Source organism: Salmo salar, chromosome 04 (assembly GCF_965601325.2).
Source record: "Salmo salar chromosome 04, fSalSal1, whole genome shotgun sequence".
Classification (NCBI taxonomy): domain Eukaryota; kingdom Metazoa; phylum Chordata; class Actinopteri; order Salmoniformes; family Salmonidae; genus Salmo; species Salmo salar.
Window position 1 is genome coordinate 44,395,251 of NC_138294.1, and position 27,250 is coordinate 44,422,500.

The 27,250-nt window shown below is 41.2% G+C and overlaps 1 protein-coding gene across 2 annotated transcripts; it reads right to left on the bottom strand.

Annotated features, from left to right (window-relative positions):
- Positions 1–1,656: 1,656 nt before the first annotated feature.
- Positions 1,657–22,627, bottom strand: LOC106602967 (fibroblast growth factor 13). Of its 2 annotated transcripts, none has more exons than XM_014196033.3 (5): positions 22,406–22,627; positions 9,116–9,226; positions 8,813–8,916; positions 6,334–6,532; positions 1,657–4,850 (listed from the first exon to the last, which is right to left on the bottom strand). In XM_014196033.3, the coding sequence occupies exons 1-5, from the start codon at positions 22,461–22,463 to the stop codon at positions 4,708–4,710; spliced, it is 615 nt and encodes a 204-aa protein (XP_014051508.1). In that variant the 5' UTR covers positions 22,464–22,627; the 3' UTR covers positions 1,657–4,707. The 2 variants fall into 2 exon arrangements, with proteins under 2 accessions (XP_014051508.1, XP_014051506.1); XM_014196031.3 differs by lacking the exon at positions 22,406–22,627 and adding an exon at positions 11,112–11,884.
- Between the last annotated feature and the right edge of the window lie 4,623 nt (positions 22,628–27,250).

Consider the following 27,250-nt stretch of genomic DNA (forward strand, 5'->3'; position numbering starts at 1 on the left):
AAAGTAGACCGAGGAGAGAGGACGCGGGAGTTAAACCGAAAAGAGCCTTGTCCAGTCGGCGTGCTTCTCTACATTAAAGGTTCAATCTGCATTTGCTACATACATTTCTTTCTCTCACGCTACACAGCCTTTTATTCTTGATGAATATAACTTAGAAAGGTGTCGTGAGCTTAGTTCAACTGTCTAACCCAATCAGAGCCCAAAATATAAGCTCGTTTTACATCTTTGCTTGTAAACAATGCATAGCCTCAAAACATGGTTAAGACTGTAATTGTAATATCATGGACGGTCAGTCCTTGCATCCATAGCTCTGTTATGGATTTCATAGCGGTGACATTTTTCCAGCCCCATCCCACCGCTGTTTACCGAAAGTGGCTAGGGCGCTTTGTTATTATTTGAATTGTAGATTTCCCATTTAAATGGAATGGTGGCTCCCTTTGTTCACCAGTAGATGGCGACTCTGGTACTCACAGACGATGGCCAGGCTGCTGCAGAACTCCTCTCAAGTCTTGGCTACACATCTGCGTTCCTTCCGGAGTGTGTCCCATGGAGAATTAATTCCACTCTATTCACAAGAAGTCATTGTCATGTTCCCAACACAAGACCTTACATCAGTTGACCTTGCATCGGTTTTCTGTTGTGTAGGCTAACCACAACCATTTCATTTGAACCTATTAGGCCAAATTCAATTCAATCAGTGATTCAGAATCAATCATTTGGTATATCATGGTAGGATGTTTGTTTCTAGTGAGGTCCATCTCTACCTTGACAAAACCCCTTGTTCTGACATTTCTGTCTCTGACATACACTACATGGCCAAAAGTATGTGGACACCTGCTCGTCAAACATCGCATTCCAAAATCATGGGCATTAATATGGAGTTGGTCCCCCCTTTGCTGCTATTACAGTCTCCACTCTTCTTAATTTCCATTTTAAAATGTCAGACTTGATTTGCCCGAACGAAAAATGTATCAACCCCAACAAAAAAATGCCCATTAATTATAATCCATATAATAATTCACATTTCCTGTTGCTGCAAGATTTATTTCCTGCTGTAGAAAACTGGCTCAAATTAAGATCTTACATCTGTATGCTTTCTCCACCCTCACTGCACGGAAGGGCTCTCCCCACATTACTACATTTCTCTATTTCTGTGGCGAATAGACATGCTCAACCAAATCAAATAAAACAAATGTTGTTTTTCTTGCCAATATTTTATTTTAGTCTGCACAATTTCTCCTGACCCTCTCTGTCTCTTTCTCGGTTTTGTGGGCACTCACATTTATAATGCTGTTTGTACTGAGGTCTATCCCATCTCAAGCAGAGCTCTAGAGTTGTGCTCCACTCTGGTGTGGTTGGCTACCCCCCCTGCTGAGATGGCCTTGGATTTCAACATGTGAGGAATTACCATCAATATTAATGGCCTCTCAGTCTTTAGTACCACTAGTGGAGGGGTACGTCACTTCCCTAAGGATTCATTGAAGATGATCTAGCTAGCCCATCCATAATAGATGAATGGACATTTTACACCACCCAGGATATTGTAGTCTCAGTACTAGCACTGATGACAGCAGTTTAACCCTTTCATAGCTGGGGAGGGGCCACTAGTATCAACAAGTGGAAAAGAGGGACAGCATAAGCACAATTTCACAAAAATTGTATTTCTTTATAAACATTTTATTCAGTGCTTTTTCATTAGAACAACAAATAACAAACTGGAAGAAGGTTCCAGATTAAACGTGTGTCTGTGCTATGGATCATTCACTTGTAGTCTGGTACAGACTGGAGCACAGGGTCCAAAACAGATAGATAATAAGAACACTAGACCTACAGTAGTACATCATGCTGCTAGTTCCCAGAGGTCCACAGTCACCCATGCAATAATATTGTCAATAAATCAATGAATCAAACCAAATGATAGACATCAGCATCTATACTGAACAAAAATATAAACGCAACATGTAAAGAGTTGGTCTCGTGTTTCGTCAGCTGAAATAAAAAGGTCCCTGAAATGTTCCCCACGCACAAAAAAACACTACTTTCTCTCAAATTTTGTGCACACGTTGGTTTACATCCTTGTTAGTGAGCATTTCTCCTTTGCCAAGATAATCCATCCACCTGACAGATGTGGCATATTAAGAAGCTGATTAAACAGCATGATCATTACACAGGTGCACCTTGCGCTGGGGACAATAAAAGGCCACTCTAAAATGTGCAGTTTTGTCACACAACACAATGCCACAGATGTCTCAAGTTTTGAGGGAGCATGGAATTGGCATGCTGACTGCAGGAATGTCCACCAGAGCTGTTGCAAGAAAATTGAATGTTAATTTCTCTAATGTTGTTTTAGACAATTTGGCAGTACATCCAAATGGCCTCACATGCCAGCCCAGGACCTCTACATCCGGGTTCTTCACATGTGGGATCATCTGAGACCAGCCACCCGGACAGGTGATGAAACTGTGGGTTTGCACAAACTGTCAGAAACTGTTCCAGGGAAGGCCATCTGCGTGCTCGTTGTCCTCACCAGGGTCTTGACTGCAGTTCGGCGTCGTAACCGACTTCAGTGGACAAATGTTCACTTTCGATGGCCACTGGTACGCTGGAGAAGTGTGCTCTTCACGGATGAGTCCCAGTTTTAACTTTACCGGGCAATTAACAGATGTCAACGTTGTGAACAGAGTGCCCCATGGTGGCGGTGGGGTTATGGTATGGGGCAGGCATAAGCTACGGACAACGAACCCAATTGCATTTTAACGATGGCAGTTTGAATGCACAGAGATACTGTGACGAGATCCTGAGGCCCATTGTCGTGCCATTCATCCGCCGCCATCACCTCATGTTTCAGCATGATAATACACAGCCCCACGTCGCAAGGATATCTACACAATTCTTGGAAACTGAAAATGTCCTAGTTCTTCCAAGGCCTGCATACTCACCAGACATGTCACGCATTGACCATGTTTGGGATGCTCTGGATCAACGTGTATGATAGTGTGTTCCAGTTCCCGACAATATTTAGCAATTTCACACAGCCATTGAAGAGGAGTGGGACAACATTCCACAGGCCACTAACAACAGCCTGGTCAACTATATGTGAAGGAGATGTGTCACGCTGCATGAGGCAAATTGTGATCACACCAGATACTGACAGTATTTTTTAAATCCATGCCCCTAACTTTTTTTAAAGGTATCTGTGACCAACAGTTGCATATCTGTATTCCCAGTCATGTGAAATCCATAGATTAGGGCCTAAGGAATTTATTTCAATTGACTGATTTCCTTACATGAACTGTAACTCAGTCACATCTTTGAAATTGTTGCAGGTTGCATTTATATTTTTGTTCAGTGCATTTGGCCCCAGGGAAGGAAAAAACAATGCAGGAGAATACATATAATCATTTTATCTGGAAGAGCCCTCAATTTCACTAATAATCCCCGCTTGATTGTACATTAAAAAAAAAAAATCAGGGATTATGTTATTATCCTTGCACATACACGCAAGCAAGCACGTAATACACATACACGTAAACAAAAGACGAAACACACCTAAATACACTATGAAAGTACGTTCATGGTTTGCTATGTCATCTAGAATGGAAAAGGAACCTACTAATGACACAACGCTGTAAAAGGGTTGACGAAGATATTCAAACAACAAGATCTCCCAAAACTCAAGAGGTCTCTGGTTAGGCTTTCAGATGGAATAACTGAAGATGGAAACTGACTCTTTAAATAATATAGATCAACAGTGAGGGTCTGTGAAAACAAGTCCCTATAAACCACACATTGGCCCTGTCCAATTACCCGTGGCCTACTCATAGTCTACTTGCGTTCGAAAGAAAGTTTTGTGGTGTGTCAAATTTAGAAAATGTTAGACGCTTTAAATGCCACGATGTCATAGTCATTTCACGTTTCATCTAGTACGAGTTCGCTACGTGCTATTGGGGGGGGGAAGAGAAACCTCTTTTCAGACCAACGTGTGTTTGGCAACAGCTGATAATCAGATAAGGGAAAGAGTTGTACCAAAATGTATGAATGGTGGAAAACAACGCATTAGATGAGGCATTTTCAGTATGAGTGAGCCTAGTATGTTGAAATGTGTTACTTATTGTATACATTTTTGCCAAACAGTATGTTGTAAATAGTAGGTAGTACGATTAGTCCACAGTGTTTTCAACTTTTTTGTCTTCAGCAAAACCAGAGAAACAGGTTTGAGTCTTTGGTACACAGGAACAAATTAACGCAATGGGTACGGCTGGCAAGCAATGCATATGGCAGATAGTAAGACCGAGGCAGAAGGCTTGCAGATATGTACACCTTTCTTGGACTCAAACACCCCAAAAAAATTGCTTTTTTTAGGAGGCATGGAAGCGACCGATCACGGACCACATAAATACTGGCCAGTAGCTCTCCCTCTCAAGACCCTTAGAGAAAGATATACATGGGTAATACGCTACATATGCTCAAGAATAATCCACGGAAGAATATATACTCCAGACCAGGAAAATGGTTTAGGCCTTTTGTATCAAAGTTCATAGCAAAGTTGACCCGCAGAAGCTCATGGATTTATTTCATTGATGATGTCACAGTCTGTCACAGTGGTTTCAGTACACACTAAGCTAAGCTAATTTCCTTGCTCTCCACCTGTTCAGTTTGACGAGGATCAGTTGAGTCTGCTTACTGTACCGAGGCTGATCCCCACAGCTATGTGGACTGCTCGTTCTGGCTCAGTGTCTTCCCTCCACCGTTCAGCAGGGCCGATGCACTGCGGCTCTTGGTGGGAGTACCGCTGCCGGAGCGGGAGAACTCGGTCAGGTCATGGAGTGATGGTTCTCTGTACATGGCAACTGGAAGAGAAAGAGGCAGAGAGGAGATCACGTTTGGTAAAGATAAAGTCTGGTTATCTGTATTATGTACAGTGTTGGGGAGTAGTAATTACATTTTGCTCCAGCTTGGTGGTGTTTACAGTACCGTAATTTCCAGACTATAAGCCGCAACTTTTTTCCCACGCTTTGAACCTCGCGGCTTAAACAAGGACGCGGCTAATATATGGATTTTTCCCGCTTTCAAATCTTTTTTCTCCAAAAAAACACATTCTGTGACGTGCTCAGTTTTTTTGGCGGCATGAAGCTTTCATTAGACCAATGAAATTGCCTAACGGGTTAAGGTCAAACAACTTTTTTGTTTACTGTTTATATTAAATCGAGCGCTCTCAAACTTCCCATCATTCTGATTACGGTAGTCATTTTGTCACCCTCATCATGGCAAAGACACGGAGAAATGTATATGATGCAGCTTTCAAGTTGAAGGCGATTGATCTGGCTGTTGGAAAAGGAAATAGAGCTGCTGCACAGGAGCTTGGTCTTAATGAGTCGATGATAAGACGTTGGAAACAGCAGCGTGAGGAATTGACAACTAAAGCTTACTGCAAATTTTTTATTTTTTGTTACAAGCCGTGTTTCGTTAAAGCCTATTTATTTTTGTTACAAGCCATGTTTCGTTAAAGCCCATTTATTTTTGTTACAAGCCGTGTTTCGTTAAAGCCTATTTATTTTTGTTACAAGCCATGTTTCGTTAAAGCCCATTTATTTTTGTTACAAGCCGTGTTTCGTTAAAGCCTATTTATTTTTGTTACAAGCCATGTTTCGTTAAAGCCCATTTATTTTTGTTACAAGCCGTGTTTCGTTAAAGCCTATTTATTTTTGTTACAAGCCATGTTTCGTTAATGCCTATTTATTTTTGTTACAAGCCGTGTTTCGTTAAAGCCTGTGTAAAGTTAATTTGTTTCAATGTACCGGTAGGCACCTGCGGCTTATAGACATGTGCGGCTTATTTATGTTCAAAATAAAAAAATTAAAAAAAATTCAGTGGGTGCGGCTTATATTCAGGTGCGCTCAATAGTCCGGAAATTACGGTAGTTAAATACTTTGTTTGCCATGAGACGGTGTAGCTAACTACTGGAACTACGCACTACTTATTTTGCAAAAAGAAAATATGGATAAAGTAGGCAAGAATTTCCTTTCTTTATTGGCATTGAAAGTAGTTTGGATGTAGTGAACTACTTTTTCAAAGTAACTTTAGTTAAGTAAACAATGTGTTTCTTAAGGGTCGCTTTAGTGTAACTTTACTTCTGCCGGTGTGAAGTAACCGGTAGCTTGGTAAACTATTTTTCCAGAGTAGCTTCCCCAACACTGATTATGCTTTTGACAAACATTCTTCAGTAAAACGCCAAAATATACTAGGGCGAGTCTTTCTAACGAGTCACTTCAGGGTTCCCCCAACAGACTTCAACACAGATACACAACGCCTCACAGAAAAAGGCCCACGTACCTTTCAGTGGTTTAGGGATGAAGTGGGCCGCTGGTTTATTCTTCTTCACATGGTTGCCCTTCATGATGACCCCCTCTTTATTGAGGCCAAGATACCAGGCCCTGCCTGACTGCTGCTGTCTGTAGATCATGGAGGAGTAGGTCACGTAGTAGTTCTCAAACACTGACTCCTTGAACTTACACTCTGGGGTGAAGTGCTCCTAAAGAGGGAGACAGCGAAGAGAGAGAAAGACAGGAGTGGGAATGTGGGTATGTGAGAGAAAAAAATGAAGAGAGAGGAAACCGAGATGGACAGACAGAGAGAGAGAGAGAAAGAAAGAAAGCTCCACCTAGTTTCAGCCATTTCACTCTCACCTAGGCTATCCATTCATATCAAATGCCCAAAGGGGAGTAAATGACGACAGAAGGGATGGAACAACTAACTGGAATGAAACACTGACAGAATCGGTTCAAAGCGGCACAGAAGACTGAGCTGAAATGCAGTTGGGACCAATTCCATTTCTATGCTTGGGAACCTTTTACGTGCACAGCTTACAAGTCAGGATAGGACGGCCACACAGTGCCCGGCAGCAAATCTACAATGCGAAAACCTCAGTTGACTGATGAGCTGAATTGAACTCGCTTGCCATACTATGTGAATAAGCCTAGGATGGGAATCTCAGATTTTTGGAGCCACCACGAGCCATCCATCACTCTCACAGCTTGCTCAGATTGTGACTTTTAAACTGCACGCTATGAAAACACTGACTCATTCAATTGCCAGACAAAGATCAATACTTTCATTGGTAAAGATCGATACAAAACCACATTCTGGCACGAGATACCCAGCGACACCGATGTTCATGGTGACCACACACACACACACACACACACACACGCACACACACGCACACACACACACAAATGACTATACTATGCTTTAGGGAATTTAAATAAACATAATGAATCTAAATAAAGTGTTTGAAATTCAATATCCATCCAGATTGCTAAATAACCTTACCAAAGCTAAAACAACAACAACTTGAGAGGGTTAACATTAGCATTTCCATACTCATGTGTCTCCATGGTAACTTGCAACTCTTCCAGAATACAAACCAGCCCTCTCAATAAGATGCAGGTTACCAATGGGGACATAACAAATGGAACCAACTTGGGTTTTCACACCAACAAATGATTCTTAAATGTAATTAACATGGCAGTTAATGGTAACCTTCAATGTAATCAACTAGCTCAGTAACACAGGTAATTACTATACTGTGGTATACAGTGCATTCGGAAAGTATTCACAACCCTTGACTTTTTCCACATTTTGTTACATTACAGCCTTATTGTAAAAATGATTAAATTGCTTGTTTACCTCATCAATCTACACACAATATCCCATAATGACAAAGCAAAAACAGTTTTTTTGACATTTCTGCAAATGTATTAAAAATAAAAAAACAGAAATATCACATTTACATAAGTATTCAGAACTTTTACTCTGTACTTTGTTGAAGCACCTTTGGCAGCAATTACAGCCCTGAGTCTTCTTGAGAATGACGCTACAAGCTTGGCACACCTGTATTTGGGGAGTTTCTCCCATTCTTCTCTGCAGATCCTCTCAAGCTCTGTCAGGTTGGATGGGGAGCGTCTCTGCACAGCTTTTTTCAGGTCTATCCAGAGATGTTACATCGGGTTCAAGTCCGGGCTCTGGCTGGGCCACTCAAGGATATTCAGAGACTTGTCCCGAAGCCACTCCTGCGTTGTCTTGGCTGTGTGTTTAGCGTTATTGTCCTGTTGGAAGGTGAACCTTCGCCCCGGTCTGAGGTCCTGAGCGCTCTGGAGCAGGTTTTCGTCAAGGATCTCGCTGTACTTTGCTCATCTTTCCCTCGATGCTGACTAGTCTCTCAGTCCCTGCCGCTGAAAAACATCCCCACAGCATGATGCTGCCACCACCATGCTTCACCTTAGGGATGGTGCCAGGTTTTCTCCAGACATGACGCTTGGCAATCAGGCCAAATAGTTCAATCTTGGTTTCATCAAACCAGAGAATCTTGTTTCTCATGGTCTGAGAGTCCTTTAGGTGCCTTTTGGCAAACTCCAAGCGGGCAGTCTTGTGCCTTTTAATGAGGAGTGGCTTCAGTCTGGCCACTCTACCATAAAGGCCTGATTGGTGGAGTGCTGCAGAGATGGTTGTCCTTCTGGGAGGTTCTCCCATCTCAACAGAGGAACTCTGGAGCTCTGTCAGAGTGACCATCGGGTTCTTGGTCACCTCCCTGACCAAGGCCCTTCTCCCCCGATTGCTCAGTTTGGCTGGACGGGTTATTATGTGTAGATTGATGAGGAAAAACATTTATTTAATACATTTTAGAATAAGCCTGTAATGTAACAAAATGTGGAAAAAGTCAAGGGGTCTGAATACTTTCCAAATGTACTGTACAACCTGTGTGTAGCGTGTAGGAGACCCAATGTTGTGGTTGGGAAGGAAGGAGACTCACAGAGGTATACAGGAAGCCGTCGTTGTTCATGGCCAGGTAGAGTTTGGTCTGAACCCCCTGGATGGCCACAACTCGCAGCCCAACAGGAATGAGGTTGAACACAGCTGCAATGTGGAATACAAAAGAGAGAGGTATACTGTATAAGAGAAACAATATACTCAATATGTAATAGTGAAAATACAGCTGCAGGAAATGTTGAGCAAAAAAGTCAAGCCTACATTTCTTCTTGAATTCTACATAACAATAATCTGAAATCAGCATGAATTAAAGGCAAAAACACCAGTCAAATGCACATCGTCCTACCATGGCTGTTGTCCTCGTCCTTGGTTCCATCGATGGTTCCATCAGCTTGCATCTGAAGGTAGAAGCCTGTGCGGCTGTACAGCCTTGTTACTATCCCCTTGAGCTGGGGCTCTGCGGCGACGACAGGGCAGAGCGGGAGAACGGGAGGAGAGGGAAGAGAGGAGGAGAGGAGAGATTGGACATATGCCATGTCTATAGTCCAACGCTACTCGTTTGCCACTGCTTCACAGTCAGTAGTAAACTTGCCGGGGAACCTCAGGCATCCCATAGACATCACACTATGGCACAAACCCAGACAGTGTGATGGGTACCTGGGATCGTGGTGACCGGCCATGCAAAAAAAAAAAAGAAGCTAATTCATAGATTCAAAAACAGGTGCACTAGCTTCCTGGATACGGTACAATGTATTTTGAATGTAATTCTTGTTTAGATGATAATTTCATGCACAACAGAAGCGTTGGAAGTGTGAAGGTGTTGTGCACTTCTCCGATAATGACACTGAATGTATTGCTGGTGTTCGAGTGAGGTAATGAATTGATGAGTGCATGGACTTGCAGGATCACCAGAGTTTGATGGAATAGGTCGTCAAATAAGGTCTTTCTTATGCTATAATATCACCATTTGGACAGAGCTTCCATTACTCCAAGGTCTTCACATTTGAAAGTGTTGAGTGGTGTGATAGAAGTGGTGCTGTTGGTGTTCGTGGTGATGATCAGTGGTGTAGTGAAGGGTATACCGACTTATTTTTCAGTGGGCATTGCGTATACTCACTTCGTAGTCCCCACGATGCGTATCAAAGTAGTGTGGTGGAGGTACATGCCATATCAATTAATACGGCTGATGGAACAGGTCAGAATGTTTACTTAAAATGTTGGCAAACTATTATTTGATCACATTTTAGGAGCAGCGGTAGTCCTATGTGCAAATGTTCCAAAATGCAATTTGCGGATATATACTGTTCGAAAAATGCGAACTGCACGTGAGCAGAAATTTAGAAAGAGGGGAGATCTAAAGATGCAACAACTATCATGGGATGCTAATATGACTAGGATAATGCCTTTGGCTGCTAGACAATGAAAGAAAGTGGAAAGAAAACCAATAGAACAGGAGAACTCATAATGAGGAAGTCTTTTTAAAATAATTACCTCCATATTTTCTATGGTGGGATTTTGGCTATAGGCTACTTTAAAGCAAGGTAAGACATGCCTCATAATATGAAGTAAAACATCCAGGTTTCAACAATTAAGGAACAGGAAAAATTGAACGATGGTGATGATAGGCCTAACCGGCTTCTGGTAGACGAAAAAGGCTTTCCCATAAACCTTCTCAATTAAATATTAAATAGCTACAAAGTAGCCTATGCCTACCTGGCAGAATTATATCATGATTAGTTGCACCAATCCATTGGCAATTTTTTTTGCAAACTCCATCTTATGTGCTACAGAAACACCACTAACCAAACAACAGTGCTAGGTGCCTGCACACTTGAATTAAAGGGTAACTACACTTAAAAATCAAATATTCTTCGATTTTTCCCAAACCTCAAAAATGGTCTCCTGATGTGGTTTAAGGTTCGTTATCGACTTAGAACACCAAATGTTGTCGTTTTTTTTCTATTAAAAAAGTGTGACTGTGAGTCCAAAAACCTGAAGAAAATGGGAAAAATTCTAAACCTGTACATTTCTGACAGCCTCATTTATCTGTTTCAATAACAGGCCTACAATTAGCCTAATTGCACAGTACGGCTTGGGTTGGCCTGACTGTGAAAGACCAATATGGGATTGATCATTTTAGATCATTCAGAGTGTATATCACTGTTTCTCATAGAATTTTTCACACAGGGCACCTTTCCTTTCGCCGGGCTGACCGTTTGGGAAATGATTAGCAAAATGAAAGTATACCCACTTCTCCAGTCACCACTACACCGCTGATGATGATGATGGTTATGATGACCGTTTTTTTGTGTTAAGTCGAAAGATCACACTCAAGAGCACACCTGGTCGCCTTATTCTCTTCCGTTTCTTAGAGCCAAAGAGTTTGACGCGTGAGAACACGTTCAGCTTGCTCGGTTTCTCACAGGGTCCCCTGTCCCCTGCTTTGCAATTATCCGGACTGCTTGCGCAGCGGCAGGCATTCGCCTTCTCCCGCTCCCTCGCCTGCCTCTTCTGCCGAATGAGGGAGCTGGCGATCGCCGCGGCCATAGCCAGCTTGGCGGCTTGGTGATGACAAAACGTCCCAGGAGAAAATTGGAGATCCTCCGCTCACCAAACAATGAATATTAACCAATGCAGTCTTTGTAGTATTGTTTTTAAGTCAACCAAATAATCCATGATAGCCTTCAAGTGTGTAATAAAATTATTATATTAGCCTACACATTTTAATTGTCAAAGCTGGAAAAGAAGATTCGGGATATTCCAAGCAGAAAAACCTTGGGCGCCTCCAGCTGTGAATCAACAGCTAGTCCCTCCAATTTATGCATTTGATTTGTTGTTGATCACCGCAGCTTCTCTTGCATGCACACAATGGCTGTGATGTGTCCGCTCTACGTGAGAAAAATGCAGTCCTCAAATTGTTTTTCAGTCAATGAAACAACTCTTGTCATAGTTATGTGTGCCGTTGATGCAGCAACCACAAGCAATCCTCTCCTCCGGGTTGGAGCCAATGCCACCTACAGTATGGCTTATGGTAAAGGGAACCTGTTAAAGCCATGAGGTATAAAGATCATGTATGTTATGCTGTGAGGAGAGAGAGAGAGTCTAGCCTCATTTTGGTGCAGAGGTTCCCCTATTACCGTTCTCCTAGCAGCAGGATATTATGCTGGCTGCAAGAGCACACATTTTTTATTTAAAAATAAGAGTCCCCCTGCAAAGACACGCTAAACTTTAGGAATATATATATATATATATATATATATATATATATATATATATATATATATATATATATATATATATATTTAAGCACTCTAGTGCAGTACAAATGTTTTTCACAGCATTGCAACCACTTTAGAAGGTTTACACCAATACTGGTATGTTGAAAGCTATTGTGTAGACTATATTTAAAGAAATACACTTTTAATAAAATACAAATATATGTAACTGGAATTACTCAATAGAGTCTGCAAAACCTAAATTGGTCTGGGCAATGGGTTTAATACAGAGTGCTAGTGACTCCTTACTCCACCCTCTCCATACACTGTGTAAGAATTACATATTGGCTTATATAGAAAAAACGATCCAATGTGCAGAGGTAAAAGGGGGATTGGGATTACTCAGTGGGGTCTGTAGAATCTATATATGGTGTTATTTCTTGGGGAAATGCGATCTAAATACCCAGCAGCACTTTCTACTCCAACCAATCCATTGGTCCCCAGCAATTACATATTGGCTCAAAGATATATCATATAGTTTATCTATATATGGTGCCATTTAATGGGGGACTGTGGTCTAAATACCCAGCAGCACTTTCTTCTCTTCCTCCTCAATGCACTGCAATTCATTGATGACGCTGTACTTGAAACACCGAAGACATTTTTGACTGTAGATAAAAAGTAGAGTACCTGTATCGTAAAATGTGGGCCTGAAATGTATGAAGACTACCTCTATCAACAACCCTCAGTATTTCAAGTACTTAATATGAACATTGTAGGTGAAACCGCCTTACAATGATCTGGCGCTATCCATGGTCCTGAAGCCAATGCCTATATACACACAGAACTATTAACACTCAAAAACCAAACACACCTTGCAAACATTTTATTCCAAATGAAAATCGTGTTTATTTACAAGTTAAACGTAATGAATATCAACCAGGCTATTAGTACACAGTATAATCACGCTTTCAGAACAGCAATGGACACAATTATTTCCAAGTTACAGGCCTTTATGTGCTGCTTATCTAACAAGGTTAGCAGTATACAGTAAAGGTCTATTAACTCGTCTTCAAAAACAATAACAGAGACAAGGTCAGTTACAATTTATATTATGGTGATTGTCTGGGACGGTCAGCAAAGGCATGTTCTGAGTTTAAAGTGCATTACGTGAGACAAGCCACAATAACAGTCGAAAGAGAAAATATTCTGAGAAGCACTGCAATTGATTTAATAAAACGTGTCAGTTAATTCCCGGTCTAACACACTAGGATACGCTCATTCATTTCAGTCCCCCCATTTCATCAAATGTTTAGGCTAAATATGCATGGTCTAACACACTAGGATACACTCATTCATTTCAGTCCCCCCATTTCATCAAATGTTTAGGCTAAATATGCATGGTCTAACACACTAGGATTCGCTCATTCATTTCAGTCCCCCCATTTCATCAAATGTTTAGGCTAAATATGCATGGTCTAACACACTAGGATACGCTCATTCATTTCAGTCCCCCCATTTCATCAAATGTTTAGGCTAAATATGCATGGTCTAACACACTAGGATACGCTCATTCATTTCAGTCCCCCCATTTCATCAAATGTTTAGGCTAAATATGCATGGTCTAACACACTCTATGATTAGTTTCAATCAATCATTGAATAAATAAACAAAATGAATGATGGGCACCGATATGGAAAATCTATATCGACATCAGTTGCGTTTTTCGATTCAATATTGATATGTCGGTTTGTAGAATAATACATTGCGACTGTGTTGAATGTTCACTTTTCTGTATAGTCCAGACAACTGCTTGTGGATTTCCCATTGGGCCAGGTTTGTTATGGTGGCATAAGCCTACCTAAACAGGTTTAAATACAATGGGAATCCCATCCACAGTTGACTAAGTAGGCTAAGGAGCCTGTTTTAGTTTTTGTGTTACTTTTTTAAAGAATGAGAAGCAGCCTGTGAGAAGGTCTGTTGGAGGGCATTGCGCATGCAGGAAGAGTTATGTAAGATTTTTTTACAGAACACTGAAGAATAAACCAATATCACAATATGCCTTGCTCATATCGATATCAGACAATATCGATATCACATCGACCTATCAAAATTGGTGTCCACCACTACATTAAATAAATATCAAATGTATATTTAAATATAATTTCATTATTAAAAGGGCAATTCGGGACACTTTTCAACCTCATATGCAGGAAGGTAAAGGAACCCCTTTACAAACATATACTGGCTTAGAAGTCTATCCTTTGTTATGGCAAATGTTCATTTTATTCACCCTGGCATTAAATATAGTGTAAATGGAGAATGTTATGGACTGTGACATTGATGTCTTCATGGCTGAATGAAAATGATGTTGAAAAGTGGTGGGCTTATATTTTGAAGGTTTCCTCATTACCATATAAAAGTGACGCCCTAATTTGTGCTGCTGGCAGAATACTAGTGGTTCCATTACTCCTTTCACCTCCCTAACTCTGCGGTATGAATTGCGCAATAGACAGGAGTCTTGTCCAAATTGATTAGGAGAAACAGGTAACTGAATATAAGCATCTGGACAGGCAAGGCATGAGACGCTGATCCAAAAACAATTCAAGAAAACGTTGTATCGTATAAATCCAGGGATATATATAGATAGCTCTGATGTCGCATATGTCCTCATCGCAAAAAGAATCAGGAGAGGGAGGTGTATCCAGCTGAGTGTTTTCTGCTAAGACTAACTTGTTTGCGGCAGATCATGCCTCATTCAGCTCCCTGTCCCCTCTCCAACAGGGATGTGGTTATGTGATATGAATCTGAATAATATACTTTCCAAAGGGTTAATGAAATTGGTGCATTCCGATGCGCCGAGAACATAAACTGAAATGTCGTCGGATTCCTGAAGGACTATGGTATAGGTTTTCATCTTGAGGTAACATCTATCTGACGTCAATGCCTTGCCTGTCTTCACTCAGGTAACAACCACATCCGTCATCAGATTGAAATGCGTTTAAATTTAGTTGTGGCTTCAGATTTGGCGCCATATATCCTATAGGTCCTTTCATGTCAATGAAAGTTCGAGGATCAATGAGTGGCGCCTCCTAGTTTTATATGGATGAATAATTAAAGAATAACCAATCATATTCTTCGATTGAGATTTAATGAGATCTAATGTGAAATAAAATGTCCACGTAGGCTAGTATAACTTTCCCCTATAACTTTCTTTGTATTTGGATTAAAGATTTCAATCAAATTACAACCCCACTTTAAAGCCCTTTAGTTGCTTGATTCGTGGTATAAATCTAGGTTTATACTAGTGGCACTGTTGTTTTGACTTTCTGTTTACGTTCCTCTGGTGTTCAATTGCCCTCTCTAAGGCCCTTAACACAGATCATTTCTTCAATTGCCTCACCTGCAGTTCATAGAGAATCACTCACTTAGAATCACCTAATTCTTGCCTTCTCTTATCAACAGTAAAATAACATTCTCACCCATACCAACAACAACAGGTAAACTGTGAATAGATAAATTTTTTAACATCAAATATCGCAGGAAAGCAACAAAATGTCACTTCAGCACCTTGGACAGGGAGCGTCATTTATAACTTCAGCACCTTGGACAGGGAGTGTCACTTATGACTTCAGTACCTTGGACAGGGAGCTTCACTTAACTTTAGCACCTTGGACAGCGCAAACGTACACTACTATTTCTATGAAACACCTACTCAATTATATTTGACAGGGAATGTCACTACATTAGCACCGTGTGCAAAAACGTCACAAGATCAGCACCATGGACAGGGATGTTACCTCTGAGCTCAGCACCATAGACAGGGACCGTTAGTCTAAGATCAGCACCGTGGACAGCACTCATACTCACAACAGGCACTCCAGGAGGGGAAACTACTTCAACCTACAGTATGCAACAAGAGGATTTAGGCTATGTCGGCTCAGTACACTCTTAGAAAGGAAGGTGCTATCTAGAACCTAAAAGGGTTCTGCGGCTGTCCCCATAGGAAAACCCTTTGAAGAACACATTTTGGTTCCAGGTAAAATCCTTTTGGTTCCACATAGAACCTTTTTGGGTTCCATGAAGAACCCTTTCCACAGAGTCTACATGGAACCCAAAAGGGTTCTACCTGGAACCAAAAATGGTTCTCCCATGGGGACAGCCGAAGAACCCTTTTGGAACCCTTTTTGCTAAGAGTGTGGGCTATACCTAATATTTTATTGAATTGAATGGGAAAAGTACGACACTTTTTAGCTAAATCGGGGCCTCCTCCCCACCAAAACTCATTTTTTTCTATTTTATTTTAAAAACATAAAGGTTATTCTATATTTTAACAATAAAACGTATTTAAATGAGCGTACCTGATGCGGATCTCCGCAGAGGGAAAGTCATGCTTCGCCAAGGAAGAGTCTTTTGTTAATGTTTCAGCACTTCCCCGATATGCACAGTGAAAGGGAAGAGAACTTTCCGAAGTTTAAACCGACAATTCTCAAAGGCATTCCATCCATTAAATCTGTGCACGTGGTTGTGATAGGAGATGATTATAGAGCATTAGTTGGCCATTATTATGGCTTTAGAAACGCTCGTTAATGATTTATCACAAGGTATCGCTGATCGGGAAAAAAAACATGCATTACTGGGCCACTGTAGCCTACGCTGATGTGCAGGAAGGTAAGGGAACCCTTTTACAAACATAACATGGCATATACTGGCTTGGAAGTCTATCCTTTGTTATGGCAAATGTTCATTTTATTCACCTTGGCATTAAATATACTGTAAATTGTGAATGTTATGGACTGTGACATTGATGTCTTCATAGCTGAATTGATCTAAACATCAAATAGATCGCAGGTATCCATTACATGGACTACAACACTCCCACAATAGCCGTGGAAAGAAAGGGGAAGCCAAGCAATCCACCCCCCTTAAAGATGGATTCTGCAGTAGGGGGGGAACAGAGCCACTTTCTGCCCCACAGCAGTTGTAATAGTTTTTTGTTTGTTGATGAAGCAGAGGTGGGGAGCGCTGGGGGAACGTTGCGCATCATGGCAAACAAAATGCACAGTACATATATGCTTCTGTTCTATTGCGCGTGTTCATTGTTTGCAGTAACTTCTTTGTTGTTGTAATATCGCAAACGAATGTCGCAGTTTCACCACTAAGGATTCCAGCTTTAAAGATTTTACTAGCAACTCATTAAATCCAGAAGTAATAAGGAAGTCTTATTAGGCCTACAGCTCGGGACAATTATATTAACATGCTCTTTCTTCCTGTTACGACCCAGATGGTCGTCATCGTGGTGAATAAGAGGCCAACGGTTTTGCAGTAGAGAAATTATCAAATGAAAAAAGATCTTTTAATAATTAGAATTAGTCATAATTAGTGCGGGGAGTAGGCTATATAGTATATAAACTACAATATGTAAGATGCAGTCATATTACGACCCTGTCTATCATTAGGTAACTCTATTATAAAGTCTAACTGACCACAAACATAAACATTTCCACAGTCATTGGGGACAGGGGCGAAAATCTGATATCCACTTTGGAGGGGACAATCACATGAAATTTTCTCAAGAGCAATTCCTGAGGGGGACACCAAAAGTAGTGCTGTAACACATAGCCTACATTGTAATATGGTAAATGTATATTGAGGAACCAAAGAAATAAGGTGTTTGCCGTACTCCTAACTACCGGTACCCAAAACTACACAACTAATCACAACAGCAATACCATTGCCTTTAACAAATCTTAGTTCAGTCACCAGTTTAAGTTGAGAGTGGGGGTATCCATGGCATTTTCCAATTATGTTCCTATTTTACAAGTCAAAAAAATTGAGAACCTTTCATAATGTTGCCAAACAAAGACTCAACAAACTTACCTGAGACTCCCTGTCTCTGCCAGTCTGTCCCTGCATATCTGTCCCCAACTCTGCTGTCTGTGTGCCATCTGTTGCCTGCTCTGCCTAATGACATCATTGTGAAACATTTCCATTAGAATTTAATTTCTTTCTTATGAACATTTTATCAACTAGTCTTTGAGATATTAGGCTACTAGGGTTCTTACTATGCGTTTTGGTGTATTGAAAAATACTCTGATGTCCGTCCTTTATTTTTCTGCCATTTTTCTACCTGGCTGGCTGGCTGGCTACACACACATTGTGTAGGTTATTTACAGTAGGAGATGGGCTTCTATCATCTTCAATCATTCTATATGGGCTTCGATCTAAAAGGTAGCTAGCAAATGTGAAACGGATTAAAATGACAAGAGTTGACAGCTGTATGAGTTCACCATTTACACAACATATGCTGCAACCTTTTGTAATTTTAATAGTTTGTTTCATATTGGCTGGCTTCTAACAATAGCTGAATTTGCAAAGCTAGCGAGCACCAATTCAGTTTCAGTGGTGTTTGCTATAATCTTTGCTACCCGGGTTAAATAAAGGTGAAATAAAATAAATAAATAAAAGTTCCCTTGCGACAATTTAGCTTTTGTAACAAGACCATTAAATATATTTAAGACAATGGTAGAAGAGAGTGTAGTTCTGTTCAGTTTGGACTTCAGTTTATCGCTAACCTTATCACAGGGACTTTGAAGCACTAACTTACATCATCTGCATGCTGATTCCATCTTTGACGACGCCACATAAATGGAATAGGTACTAGCTAGCTTAATAGTTCATATTTGCGCGCTAGCTCTGCATATTCAGCTAGTGTGTGTGCGCGATTGACTGGATGAACCTCACGGCAGTTATGTAGCAAGCTAAGGAACTGGCAGTGGATCAAACCATTGTGAGGCAAAGGGCGGGGGGGTCGCAATCTTTTGAAACTTAAAAACGCGCTATTAAGTGTCTATAATCAGCACAATTGCTTTCATTGCGTATTATTAACATTATTTAAATTACATAGTTATGTTTCAGTGATATATTGGGGGGGACAAATCATATTTTTCCAAGGATGGGGGGGTCGTGTCCCCCCCGTCCCCCCCGGGATTTCCGCCCCTGATTGGGGAAAACTTCAATGTAGACACAATAGCCAGCTTCCCGGAAACCATTTCCAATAATCTCTACCATTAAACTATAGTTTAACTTCATCTCAGGGCAGGGGCGTTCGTTTCCAATCCAATTCAAATTCTTTAGTCTACAGATTGTATTTTCAAGGTAGGCTATAAGGACACCAGCATACCAGGTATGCCCTCTTACGTGCAGTATTACAAACCGGTGGTAACTTATCTCTGTTGAGTTGTCACTCTTTACACTTGAACACTCTCCACTAGATGGAGCCAAATGAAAGTCAAATCATTTAGGAGTGAGAGGCTCCAGGGTCCGTATTCATAAAGTGGGTCAGAGTATAAGTACTGATCTAGGATCAGCACTACTACTCTGACACGCTTTATGTACAGACGAAAATGTGGTCCAAGACATCATCACCTACTACTTCTCCCATGAAGGAAAAAAGCATTAAAGGTTTACTGTGGTGCGTTCATCCACCACTGGCCTGCTGGCCCCCCTACCTCTGAGGAAGCACAGTTCCCGCTCAGCCCAGTCAAAACTGTTCGCTGCTCTGGCACCCCAATGGTGGAACAAGCTCCCTCACGACGCCAGGACAGCGGAGTCAATCACCACCTTCCGGAGACACCTGAAACCCCACCTCTTTAAGGAATACCTAGGATAGGATAAAGTAATCCTTCTAACCCCCCCCCCCCCTTAAAAGATTTAGATGCACTATTGTAAAGTGGTTGTTCCACTGGATATCATAAGGTGAATGCACCATTTTGTAAGTCGCTCTGGATAAGAGCGTCTGCTAAATGACTTAAATGTAATGTAATGTAAATGGTGCATCAAGGCTGCGGGGGGTTCCAATTCCGTGAAAAAGCACATCATAATCCTGTTGAATGACATCAACATGCCATTCAAAGGACAACTGAATTCAAGCAAAACCCAAAGATCTATATCAAAAAGCCAAACCAGGTGCAAACATAACATTTTCATGGACAAACCCTCAGGAGAGTTTTCTCTTCCCATTCTGATGGCTTGCTTCAATCGACAGCAGAAGATTTTGTAACACGTATTACGGCAGGGGGACTCAATAATCACCACATCCACAGATTGGCTAGAATCCTGCCGTAACAGAACATAATCCAGGGTATTTAATATCATACCATAAAATGAGTTAGATTGTGTGCACCAACAATACACACACTGGAAACACACAGTAAGACATGGATTTATATAACCCTCTCTCACCAGAGACAGCAGAATATCCTGCAAGATAAAGGAAGAACACAAATGTCCATTATCTTTCTTCTGGAGGTAATGCACACCATTTGGCCTGGAAAATTGTGACTAGGCACTGCCAGTACTCAGGATGAGTGACTGTGCCGCCAAGACACATGTCGATGCGCTCCTGTCGTGTGTAAGCCTGTGGCGAAGGAGATTGGACGGAGGGTTTTTGGTGTAAATGGAATTTAAACGTCTTCAATAAAAGCCTTTTTGATACCTCTACTTTTTCCATACAAAATTTGCTTTGTAATTTGGATAAATGACCAGTTGGCATAAATGAATACGTTGAAGCGGTATCAATCAGAATCAAAAATATATGCATGTAGTTAAATTGCGGTGAGTTACATTATCTCCCGCTTCCTACACTTTAATACTGATGATAAACTGTCAGGATAGATATGTTAGTGTCCACAAATGATCAGTGGGCGGTGAGAGACGGCAGTCTTGCAGCCCTAGGGTCTGCTGTGGCTATGGGCAGAGACAGACCTCCATCTGCCGAATAACAATCTACAATAATGTGGCTTACGCTGACACAATTGACAGTCACTTGTGTTCATGTCTAAAGCATAGAACAGGGCTTTAAAGCAACAATTCATATGGGACAAAAAATATATAAAAACATTTGTTTATACAAGATGTTGGGGCCTGAAACACAACACAAAACAGCCCTTTGACAGTCTAGAAAATCCAGTAGAAAATCCAATATGGATGTTGAGCTGAAACATTACGGGAGATCCCCACCTTTACTATCCTTTAAGGAAAAAGACAATTGAAAGTGCCATCATCTCAACTTGCAAATCCTTATGTTATCAACCGTTCTGTTGCTTTATCTGCACTTTATTTAACCTCCTTAATTCACATGATTTTATAAACGTTGAATTACTTTGTGTTTACAGTCTACACTAGCTTAATCCGCTGCATCTAAAAATTCAAGATCCTTTGGGGTCCTTAGAAATTGGCTAAATGACATCTAACCTTCTACCAGAGAAAGAGAGAGAGAGAGTGCATTGATGTTTTGTTGTACCCTTACCAGATAACTGTTTTGACTTATCCTTACTCTGAGTAGCTACAATTACCTGGAGTCTCTGAGATGCCCACCTAGGCTACTATTTAGTCATTCTAGTCATGTGAATGCTATGAATGAACCATTGTTTTTCTAATGTATGAATATGATGTTATTGTGAGAGCTCTTGGTCTAAACCCTGTTAGGTCTACTCCCTGTAGAGGCTACTCAATGAATTATATATGCACTAGATGACTAATAAGGGGCGCTGTGTTGAAGCCACCGTGCCTCCATCTTGGCACTCCCCCACAGTGTAAAAATATTTTGGAAGCTAATAGAAATGCATTTATTAACGTCTACATTCGTTTTGCCACATTTATTATATTACAGACAACTTATTGCAAACTTAAAAATACAAAAGGGAAAAATATATACAAATATTTTCATTATAGTATATTTTTTTAGAGATGACTAATTTTACTGTCCCCACTACAACAAAAAAATAGTTAAATATATTAACTGGGGAGTGCCAACATGGCCGACCGGTGGCTTCAAAGCCTCAATGGCCAATCCATAGAATCAGCAATTCAGGGTTTATATACATCATTTGGTGAACTCCCTGTAGTGAAAGCGGTGGGAACTCGCGGTCTACTACCTCCTTTGTCTCCATGGCAATTTAATTTTTCCCAGCTTCCATTGCGGCGTTTCCCGCGGAGATTCTGTTCATGACATAAATATTTGTCCAGAAGGCGCACCTCGCAGTGAACCACCATAACCTCTCCACTACGCACTACCGTTGTCATAACAGACTGGGTGTCTGTCTCGCGTTTCTCGCCCCTACGGTATATTCTCACTACTGCTAAAAATCCACGCACACGGCATATTCTGTTTAGCCTACACTATTTACATTTCTATCAAGTCGTTTCTCCTTGTTATTTGCATATCGGATCGACTGTGTGTAGGTAACCTTGACAATAGTCAAAACCCGTTGTGATATTATATTGATGAGGTGCACTGAATTCGTTTAGTTAAAAGATAATTAGCCGACTTAATGTTAAACCCCTACATTACAGTGGAAGTGACATAAAGCATTCCTAAAGGCTATACATTCTGACATTTAGGTAGGCTGATCACTCACCTCTGGTTGCATGTTCCTTTTCCTCTTTTGTCACTTGTTTCGCCGTCTTTGCACTCATAGAGCCGTCTTGGTAAATCGCACAATGAAGCTTCAACCCAGCAGAACAACGCCACACTGGTTCTCCTTCGAATTACAAGAGTATGTAAAGCGGTTTCAGATTTTTTTTAATCATCAGGTGGGGCTCTGTGGCACAAAAACACTAAGGATAAGCTACTCGACCGTAGGCTACTGGTCGTTTAGCCAGGGAGTCTGCTAACTTGATTTATTGAGAGAGGTAATATATAAAACATAATTTACCATGTGAACTCAGTGTCCAATAAAACACGTCATATTAGTGTAATCTTAAAGAAGATATTTTCAGCATTGTTGTAAACCACATAAACCAGTTCGATACTCAGACCACTCCGCCACGTTTTTGCAAGCAAAGCAAAACTGCCATAACCGAGACATACACACATTGGTATAAACGATCATATTTTTTAAGGTGTCAAATTGATAGCAGGTGATACAAAATTGCAAGTGAACGGAGGTAGTTTACCAAGATTGAGTAACCTCCCTCCTTGTCCTTCCACAAGAACAGACAACGCCGCCTCCACTCAGCCACACAGGTCCAGCGCCTGCGAGACTGAAGAACTCTATCCGAGACTCAAGATTCCAAGGTGCCAACTTCACCGTGCAAGTGCCAAGTTGTTTAAAGAGATTTCATTGAAACAAAACAGTCAAAATGAATTAAACTACATTTAAATCATCTGAAATGCATGAAATACTCCCCGTATTTGTATTATTACTCCCAATACAGGCAGTAGCCTCTTCCAAAAAGGACTTCAATAACGCCTAATCATCATCCTCATCATCATCGTGATCAGAATCATCATCATCGTCATCATCATCATCTGTCATACTTCTTCGTTTCAGGTTGTTGTGATTATCACGACTACGAATGCTTATATAATCCAAAGTATTTAGTGGTAAACCTACTTAGAACATTTTATTATCTTCATCTTGGCTTTCTTTCCTGTCATTAGGGACTTTCTGAGGTCTACAAGATTTAGGGCAGAGTAGATTGACTGTTTTAAAAAAATATATATGTTATAAATCAACGCTGTAGAAAAAAAGAAACGCACACCTATAAAGGCGAGGTGCTGGCTAGCGGAGTAGAAAACTAGAAAATAAGGGAAAGCCGCACACTCGGTCTCAACATAGACTTTGATCTGAAGCCATTCTTGTGATTATTGTGATTTTGCCATTGTAATTGTTTGTTCGATACATGTTAGACTACAAATGCTATGATCGTATGCTATCCATTTGTCTTTTTGTATGCCATTTTTTTGTAAATATTTGAGTTAACCAATGATATTAGGCCACACTTGGCCATGATTACAAACACCTGTGTGTCTTCTGACACTATATAAATGACTCATCTCGCAGGGTTTGTGATGATACCCTGATGAAGACAGCTTTGCTGTCGAAACGTTGGTTATTTGGTTATTACATTTTTGCATCTGAGCTCTTAGAGTGTGCGGCTTTCCCTTATTTTCTATAAATCAACGCTGGCCTGCTGTTGACAAACAACTGCTCTGGCATAAGGCTAACTGACTTTTTTGGGGGAGATCTGAGTTATTTTATTGTATTTTTTTTGGACAGGATAGATGTAAGTACAGATAGGGAGACAGATATTAGAGAGGGTTACATAAAGTGGTTAAGGGCACAGACAGTCAGCGGACTATGTGATCCATAGTCCGGACCAGGCTTCAGCACATGGATAAGATTTTTCAATGAGATTATTGTATATAAAATCCTATAGGATTCTATGCTATAGGACTTGTTCCAAAATCTGATACGATTTTTCTATTGGATTCTAATTGCATTGTAATTGGATCCTTGTATTTGAATCCTATAGTATCCTATAGGATTTCAATGTTTTTTCTCCTATAGGATTTAAATACATTTTGTTGATGGGAATTGTATATACACTGCTCAAAAAATGAAGGGAACACTTAAACAACACAATGTAACTCCAAGTCAATCACACTTCTGTGAAATCAAACTGTCCACTTAGGAAGCAACACTGATTGACAATAAATTTCACATGCTGTTGTGCAAATGGAATAGACAACAGGTGGAAATTATAGGCAATTAGCAAGACACCCCCAATAAAGGAGTGGTTCTGCAGGTGGTAACCACAGACCACTTCTCAGTTCCTGCTTCCTGGCTGATGTTTTGGTCACTTTTGAAGCGGCGGTGCTTTCACTCTAGTGGTAGCATGAGACAGAGTCTACAACCCACACAAGTGGCTCAGGTAGTGCAGCTCATCCAGGGTGGCACATCAATGCGAGCTGTGCCAAGAAGGTTTGCTGTGTCTGTCAGCGTAGTGTCCAGAGCATGGAGGCGCTACCAGGAGACAGGCCAGTACATCAGGAGACGTGGAGGAGGCCGTAGGAGGGCAGCAACCCAGCAGCAGGACCGCTACCTCCGCCTTTGTGCAAGGAGGAGCAGGAGGAGCACTGCCAGAGCCCTGCAAAATGACCTCCAGCAGGCCACAAATGTGCATGTGTCTGCTCAAACGCTCAGAAACAGACTCCATGAGGGTGGTATGAGGGCCCGACGTCCACAGGTGGGGGTTGTGCTTACAGCCCAACACCGTGCAGGACGTTTGGCATTTGCCAGAGAACACCAAGATTGGCAAATTCACCACTGGCGCCCTGTGCTCTTCACAGATGAAAGCAGGTTCACACTGAGCACATGTGACAGTCTGGAGACGCCGTGGAGAACGTTCTGCTGCCTGCAACATCCTCCAGCATGACCGGTTTGGCAGTGGGTCAGTCATGGTGTGGGGTGGCATTTCTTTGGGGGGGCCGCACAGCCCTCCATGTGCTCGCCAGAGGTAGCCTGACTGCCATTAGGTACTGAGATGAGATCCTCAGACCCCTTGTGAGACCATATGCTGGTGCGGTTGGCCCTGGGTTCCTCCTAATGCAAGACAATGCTATACCTCATGTGGCTGGAGTGTGTCAGCAGTTCCTGCAAGAGGAAGGCATTGATGCTATGGACTGGCCCGCTCGTTCCCCAGACCTGAATCCAATTGAGCACATCTGGGACATCATGTCTCGCTCCATCCACCAACGCCACGTTGCACCACAGACTGTCCAGGAGTTGGCGGATGCTTTAGTCCAGGTCTGGGAGGAGATCCCTCAGGAGACCATCCGCCACCTCATCAGGAGCATGCCCAGGCATTGTAGGGAGATCATACAGGCACGTGGAGGCCACACACACTACTGAGCCTCATTTTGACTTGTTTTAAGGACATTACATCAAAGTTGGATCAGCCTGTAGTGTGGTTTTCCACTTTAATTTTGAGTGTGACTACAAATCCAGACCTCCATGGGTTGATAAATTGGATATCCATTGATTATTTTTGTGTGATTTTGTTGTCAGCACATTCAACTATGTAAAGAAAAAAGTATTTAATAAGATTATTTAATTCATTCAGATCTAGGATGTGTTATTTTAGTGTTCCCTTTATTGTTTTGAGCAGTGTATATTTATATTACATTCTTAAGGATTTTTTTTCTCAAAACATGGCTATACACCAATAGGATTCTGATAGAGGTGATACAAAATCTTACAGCATTACGAGAATCCTACAGGATCTGTTAGGATTAGCCTACTTTCGATGTCCATGAAAGAAAGCAGTCCAATAGGACTCCAATAGCTTTCTGATAGAGCATCCACAATCATTTTTTGTTGTTGTAGGATATTATGTTGCAACAAGATTAAAGTACCTTTTCAATGGTAAGCATTTTATTTTGTAAGTAGATCATTCCATGTCATTTCAGCAAGCCATCTCAGATTGTTCTGAAATCGTTTCTGCAGTTAGAAACAAGACAAGATAAGCTTTCCAGAAGCCATTTATTTTAATTTATAGGATTCATATAATATTCAATAATTATAGTACCTAACATCCAATTTAGACTAAACTTTTTTGTAACAATGAGTAAGACATGTGGAATCCAAAGAAGTGGTCAGAAGCTACTCACGGATCCCCCTCCACACCACACCAATCCCACCCCAACGACCAGTACATAGTTTCAGTTTTCTATGTCTGACAAGGAGTATGGCGCTGCGGCTTGGAGTATTGTTTCTTCATCCTGTGCTATATATTCTCAGTGAATTTGGTGATAGGGTCGTCGCCCCCCCCCCCCCCGTTTAGAGTAATTTGCCATTAAAGTTGTTGGGTTTACGTCCCATCCTACATCCTGATATTACCAGGTTCGGACTACTAGATGGTGCTGTTCCTGCTATTAGGTGAATATTTTTTTAAGAACCCCCACCGAATCATCTATAAGTAACATTGAGTTAGACAGTAAAAATGCGAATGTACCGTAGGTACAATTCACTTACGTTGGATTTGTGTCACAAATGCTAAAAAGTTAGCATTTGAAACAGTGGCTAGGTAGACAAAACCAACGCATGGGTTGCTGTCATACCAGAGGGGTATCCTATGAAGCGAGCTAGATCTACTCAGGGTTTCCTAAAGCTAACCAGTTTCAGATAGCTTCACATTCCAGGTAAAGCTTCATCCATATATTGCTCATCCTCCTGCGCTAACTCTAGCAGGCTAGTAACTACGCATGTTTGTCGCACATGGTTAGTCGAACGCCGAACTCTTCATTTGAGACAATGCTGAAACAGCAATCCATGGGCAAGTCAGTGCCACTATTTCCTTTGCGCCGAAATCAAAGTTATCTTGAAAATTCAGCAGGCTATGGTGTGAAATAGGCTTTCAGAGGGGCCATCTTTATTTTATTACTTATCGTTAACGCCGTCTTTGGTGTGCTTATCAAT

What these genes read in the sequence shown, in the direction of transcription:
- LOC106602967 (XM_014196031.3), bottom strand. Translation starts at nt 11,316, where the DNA reads ATGGCCGCGGCGATCGCCAGCTCCCTCATTCGGCAGAAGAGGCAGGCG. An exon ending in GAAGAGAATAAGGCGACCAG is followed by an intron (nt 9,227 to 11,111) that starts GTGTGCTCTTGA and finishes TCGTCGCCGCAG; the next exon opens with AGCCCCAGCTCAAGGGGATA. An exon ending in GGACGAGGACAACAGCCATG is followed by an intron (nt 8,917 to 9,115) that starts GTAGGACGATGT and finishes TCCACATTGCAG; the next exon opens with CTGTGTTCAACCTCATTCCT.